This window comes from Atta colombica, unplaced genomic scaffold, assembly GCF_001594045.1.
Source record: "Atta colombica isolate Treedump-2 unplaced genomic scaffold, Acol1.0 scaffold29, whole genome shotgun sequence".
In the NCBI taxonomy this organism is placed as follows: Eukaryota; Metazoa; Arthropoda; class Insecta; order Hymenoptera; family Formicidae; genus Atta; species Atta colombica.
This window is the reverse complement of record NW_017259392.1, coordinates 1,061,261-1,067,875: the sequence shown is the minus strand read 5'-3', so window position 1 is coordinate 1,067,875 and position 6,615 is coordinate 1,061,261. Positions and strand designations below refer to the sequence as shown.

The 6,615-nt window shown below is 35.8% G+C and overlaps 2 protein-coding genes across 2 annotated transcripts in view; both read right to left on the bottom strand.

Annotated features, from left to right (window-relative positions):
- Nucleotides 1-179: 179 nt before the first annotated feature.
- Nucleotides 180-2,985, bottom strand: LOC108689981. Its single transcript, XM_018197004.1, has 4 exons — nucleotides 2,962-2,985; nucleotides 1,431-2,867; nucleotides 791-1,204; nucleotides 180-680 (listed from the first exon to the last, which is right to left on the bottom strand). The coding sequence occupies exons 1-4, from the start codon at nucleotides 2,983-2,985 to the stop codon at nucleotides 180-182; spliced, it is 2,376 nt and encodes a 791-aa protein (XP_018052493.1).
- A 3,366-nt stretch (nucleotides 2,986-6,351) lies between these two features.
- Nucleotides 6,352-6,615, bottom strand: part of LOC108689980 (pyruvate dehydrogenase E1 component subunit alpha, somatic form, mitochondrial-like) — a 1,915-nt gene continuing 1,651 nt past the window's right edge. The window contains exon 6 of the mRNA XM_018197003.1: nucleotides 6,352-6,501. Within this exon, the coding sequence (XP_018052492.1) occupies nucleotides 6,352-6,501 (150 nt within the window). The remainder of the gene's footprint in view (nucleotides 6,502-6,615) is intronic.

Here is a 6,615-nt window from a genome sequence, read left to right as displayed (position 1 = left end):
ATATATATAATTACTATAATATTATTAAATACATTCGCTTTATGTTACTTGCTCACTTGCATATTACATGCATAAGTTTATTAATCTTTTATATGTATAGTGAATCTAATTTTAAAATTGTATATTTTATATATAGATTCTTTCGAGACGAGACGCGAAAGTTAACACAAATTCAATCTTTACGAGCTATTACTTGACTTGCCCGTTGAAAGCGAAGACGGACTTCTCGCGGAAACTTTAGCGAGAGAGTTTTCCATTCTGCTGATCAATTTTTGAAAGGTATTTCGTTTGATCGCTCCACTATTCTCAGGCGAATCCTCGATTTCATCACTTCCCTCGTTATCGTCTTGTTTATTTGATTCGGTGGAGCAGTTAAAATCGCTCGTGACTCGTGATTTTCGGTTGACGGCAAATCGATTCCAAGCCTTTTTGTCCAAACTGACTGATTTAGTATCTTCGGTCTCTCTCTTGCCGATAATGTCTCTTTGTCGTGCCGTGAAATCGGCCCATAACGCTATATCGTCGTACAATTGTTCATTCTCATCAGCATCGTCACGAACACATAAGTCGCTTCTTGGTGACTGATAATGCTCCGTCTCTTCTCGGGTATTTGTTTCCAATTCTGTATCAAATATCGCGTTGAATTCATTTACTTTCGTACTACATGAATCCCGTGTTGACTGTAAAACAAGATTATTTGCTATCGAAAGAGAGTACATTTCAATTAAAGGAAGTCACATTTCTATTAATGAAACCAACAAATTCTTATCATCGTAAGTCGACATTTTACCTGCTGAGGATTTTTATTATGCCCTTCTTGATAGACACTAACATCATCGTAAAATTCTTGCGTTTCATTTTGATCTTTCACGGGCAATTTTACTTGATAAATTGGCCTGGGTGCAGGAGGATGATTATATTCCGGCAATTCCTCGCCCTCGTCCGTTAAGAGTGCCTGATAATCCTGTTTCGACGTCAGATCGGATACATCGTCGTAAGTAGGCACTTTTTCCGTATCCAAAGATGATGCTGAATTCGACGAAATTTTATCTTTGCAACGATATCTTTCTCTCTTGTCCGTTTCTTTGCTGGAAGATTCTCTTCTACTCAAAACTCTATCCAGAAAGGACTTTTTTTGTTGAAACTTGCACGACGTTTCGATCTTGACACGATCTTTGGCGAATCTTCTGTGTGGAATCAAGCTCTGTATCGAAACAAAACGAAAACTCATATAATTTTATTAACTGCACTTATTTTTGCAATATTACACAAGTTTTGATTAATCATTTAATAAAGTAACTATAATATGAATGGTAAAAATTCACTTATTGCTCTATTGAGAGAAAGAGCGAGAGAGAGAGAGAGAGAGAGAGAGAGAGAGAAGCATTGCTTTGCAAAGCGTTAATTGCAATCATTAATACTAGGCTTACTTCCACATCGTCGTAAAATTCTTCTTTTTTTTTGATCGCCCCATCAGTGATAGATACATCGATAGATGAATCATTATCCAAGTTTCGTTTCGACTCGATCCTCGTAGCGTCTATTTGCAAAAGTGTAACGATATCGTCGTACGTCTCTTGAGACGATATTGCATCATAGGATTTACCTTCCTTCAGCTTCTCATTTCTCTCGTTTTTTTTGTTGCGCGCACCAATGTCATCATATGCGATAGCTTCCTCCTGCTTTTCGTCACTAACACTAACCTGCTTTTCTTTTGGTAATATCATATTTTGATAACGCATTTCATTTCTTAGATCTTCGATTCTGTGATAAATGTCATCATCATCGTCGTCATCACCATCGACGGTTGCTTTATAAGAGGATACTGTAAGAATCTCGTTATCGGGAGGTAAAGAGGGAAGCCTTCGAGATATTCGAGCAGGTAGCGAAGGCGCCTTTTCGTCTGTGTTCTCTTTTCGCTCAACTTTGTTTCTGTTACTCGGCAATTCGGCTTTGACCGTTAAATTATCGACGACAACTAATTTTTCAGCATCTTGATGTCGCGTTGCCTCAGTCGCGTTACTACAGCTGCGATCTGTTAGCGAGGATTCGATGATAGTAGCCTGCTTTTTCTTTTCGTGAGCTTCCATTGCTTTGTTCTTTTCGCTCTCATTGCAACATTCTATTTCACAGATTTTTGCTATCCATTGATCCATCTCCTCAGGCGTTCTCGCAATAAACTGTAACGTTTGGTTTCCAGGACTATATATCTCGAAGGCTGATTCGCTCTTTTGTCGGTCACGGGGAATCATATTTGGCGCCGGACGGGCCTTATATCCCCGAATCGAATAGATCGCATACGGTCGATTATGCCGTTCGCTTCGATAGATGAGCAGATGCGATCCAACCAATGCGATCCAGCAAGCACGACTTTCTGATAGAAACAATTTCTTTCCTTCTTTCCTATAGAGCGGGCCGCATTTGTAACACTTGCTTTTAATTTGCATCGCCGAAACATTTTTGTAAATTCCGATCAGCATCTGGCCCCCCTCGTCCCGATCGTCGCTTTGCTCGAGGTATTTCACATTCGTGATCGATGACGCGCTTGCGGTCTGGAGAGAGCCATCGAAGGTTTCGTAATAATCCTGATGAGTATGCGTGCGAGGATGGATCTGGATACGCTTTTGAGATTCTTCCATTCCAACGTATTCTTCTGAATCGGCTTCACTCTTGGTCAACAATAAGCTTTTCAGCCCGGACTTCATATCCAAGTAAGGTTCCGGGGATGACGCTCGAGCCATCGTGGCGCTTAAAATATTTTTCGACCGTACCAACAGCTTCTCCCTCAAACTCTCGAGCGTAAGCGGAAGCTGCGCGTCGCCAAGACATTCCAGAAACGTTATCATTTCTGTCAACAGAATATACACCTATGTATACATCCCGCAATAGTTTATATTCATTTGCGAAGAACATAAAAAATTTCCCATATTTGTTGTTCTGTTTATACATACCTCGCAGTACTTGCAATATATCGTTAATATTCATGTCGATTTCCATATTGTTGTATCTGTGTCGGTGCACTCACGTGCTTGCTTTTAAGAAATAATTGCCTGAGAAGCCTGAAATTTTCCATCAAAAAGATTTATAACAATAGTAAAGCTTACTATATTAACTAGTGAAGTCTATAGTGTACTGGAGCGCACCATTAGAAGAGTAGAGGTGTTCCACTCAGTCTCCAACAATTACACTCTGATGTAAAAATTATAATATTTCTTTGTTAGGGACTCGCTGATTGGCTAATACTGATTTTTTTTTTGTAAAAAAGAGTTAGAAAGACAACTATTTGTTTACCTTCCTTTTCTCCGGCAGGTCGCAGTTTTTTATATCAATACAGGGAAGGCATGTTTTAATATATTATAGAACTCACTTATATTAGCGACATTTTTATATTTTAGTTCCTACAGGATGTACCGCGCGAGATACAACCATTGCAGATAAGGCTTTATCAAGCATTTAATTTTCAACAGTAAAAACCATATAAGTGAGATATTTCCTATCTCGTACCTATTATTCTACATAACATAATATTTATCTACTGTTATAAAAATAGTTGCTAAACTATTTTATGTGTACAATATATAACGTAATTAACACAATGTGTATTAATTCAAGAATACAACGTAAAATGTACAACTCATATATAATATATGATATTTTGCACTAGAAATTGAAAAAAATGAGTCATTAATATGACATGTAAAACAGATCGTCTTTCTATCATACTAAATATCCGGCGAAAAACACGACGTCACGTCGTCTAAGTTACTTCGATCCGAGCTATCGTTGTCTATCCAGGAAGAATTCCTTGAACGTTTTATTCGATGACGCAGCCATGTTTGCCTCGTTGCCCGTTGAGTTTTATTAACTTTAAACGCTCGACCGTTCGTCCACCTCAGATCACGTATTCTTTATTCTGCAAATTCTCAAGTACCGCCCTTTCGATTCATTCGCTGTAGCTTTTATTTAAACTTGAATTAATTTTGAGCTCTAATTAAATCAAACTTAGGGGCGTAGCACAAATTATAAGTAAGAACTACTGGAACTGAACTTTCCTACGGGTGGCAAAGTACGTAGAATATAATTATGGAGAGATGTACCGAAAGAAGGAAATTTACAAAAAAGAAAGAAGAGGATACTTACCAGGTTCAAGCAGAGCTTTCCCTGAGACTCGAGAGGATCACGCAGGACGAAGAGATTCGTTTGAACTGCGTATCAGCTGCGCGGTTAAAATGAAAGGAACGTTGATAAATAGAGATGCATTGATTCTCGAATGATCCTCGGACTTGATATCATCCATGTAACGTCAAGTGATTGTCGTCTCTTAGAATTCAATTAGCGCGACGTGACACGTGCGAGGGACATAAGACGACTCCCGCAGAGACGTTCGTATCCAGTCTCGTCTGTCTCGTACATCTTCGCGCGTTGGTTTTACCATGTTAGCTCCGCCGCGCTTCCCCTACGCCTCTTTCTCGATCTGACTCATTCATCGAGTCTAGCTACCGTTACCATTATCCATTTCGTCGTTCTGCCGTTCTCTGTTCTACTCTCTAATTCTCACTCTCTCGTCATTTAAAACGATCATCAGTTTTAATTGATCATTTTTTCTTCGTCGACGAAAGAAATGACAAGACTCATTCTTTTAATCTGCATGATCCTCTCTATCTAGCGCGATCTCGTAAAGAGGACATTGACTTTACTGAAAAATTCTTCAAATCTCTATATGGAAGATCGATTGCAATTGCTTTCGTGACATCAACATCAGATCAATCGAAAAACAGTCGGAATCAAGATTAATTCGTGTAGGTTTATTATATGTATATTGAATATGTATATTGAATATTTATTTGTAACACATGAAATCGAGAGGATTCTCCTACGTAATGTAACCTGCACCGCACGTTTACTCGGCATGAAAAGTCAATAACAAATGCAAATAATTATAATATTAAACGTATCCAAACCTAAACTATTTGTTTCATATGAATCGTTTCTGAAACGAGAATATAGACTGCTACATGAATATCGTCATGAATATCAACTACACTGTAAAAAAAGATCAGGAAATTCAACCCGAATTGAAGTAAACAAATTCAATCTCAGAGTTAAATATGGCGAACTAACTGTTGGGTTGTGTCAAGAAACATTTTAATCTCCTTTTAATATTTTCCTTGTATTAAATAAAAATATTGAATTTATTTCTATAAAATATTTATATAGTTGACTAAACTATTATTGATAGTAAACAAACATAATTGTATCGTCAATTAAAATAATTTTATGAGCACGATGAAATAAATCTGCAGTAGAATAGATTGATTTTAACATTTGACTGGACTATTCTACAAAGTAACAACAATTCAAAAATCGTTGATAATAACAATTTTGAGATAATCTCTACTTTGTCTTTGAGTAAAGTAGACTTAATAATTTATCTAATATGACAATTCATTAAATTTATTCGATTCCGTTACTCTTTGTAACATGATTTAATTAATCATTAAAACTTTCTATCATATATAAGTAGAGCGATTGATTAGTAGCCGCTTTGAAAAGAATGTTTGTCGCCATGATGTGGCAAGAAGTGTATAAAAAGACCATTTGATCATCCTCGCTTTATAAGTAGACGTCGAATATCTCTTACGAGTATACGCGCCATCTGTTGATAGCTCCATAAAACATTTTCTCGCTCTAAATCAAAGTGAAATATCGTTAATAATTTATTCCTTATTATTTTTAAGTCCTATTATTTTTAAGTTACATTCATGTTCATTTATTATCAATAATGATTCAGTTAATTTTGTAAATATGCTTATGACTATATCGCTCCATTGCATTGAATTACGTAAATAATTAGTTAATAATGTACTTTTCTCTATGATTGATTCGATCTCCATGTAGATGCAGATTTATTATTATTATGCAGTTAAATCATTCTTGTAATAGTTGCTTGAATGAATATCTATTAATACACTTAACTATATTTCAAATCGGTCAATCATATACTTTGATTAAATTTTTAAGAATTCTATTACGTGAAATTATTCATCTAATTAGTGAAATTATTCGTCTAATTAGGATTTCTTTAATATGTTAATGTTACTTTTGGTTGTAATTAGTCGAGCTCAAAAAAAAAAGAAGAATCGCTTTTATTGACAGCTTTTAAAAAGTTTCAGATTGCTGCTCCACAATTTTAAAAGTCATTAAAAGATACGTGTGTTTCGCTTCTGTATGCGTGAAATATTTTTAGCAAAAATACATACATAGTCATGTGAACATGTCAAACATGAGTAATTTAAATCTTACGAAAGTATAAGAAATCACAGAATAATTAATAATCCTTTATGTCACCTTTCAGAATAATTCCCAAGGGACTTTACCCCGAATTTTTTCTAATGGTTTGACATAAAGGTCGGCCGAGATTTCCGATATTTCTGGCCACTGATCGGTTTTGGCTTGTTCTATGTGCTCTTCGATTTCTTTGTAAACTGATGTTCGTATGTCCTGAACACATAACAAATAATTAAATTAAAACAGTTATCATTTTGCGTCAGTTGTCATCGTAAATTAAAATTTAAAGCACAACTTTGTTCATTTTAAAAAAGAATTAAAAAAAAT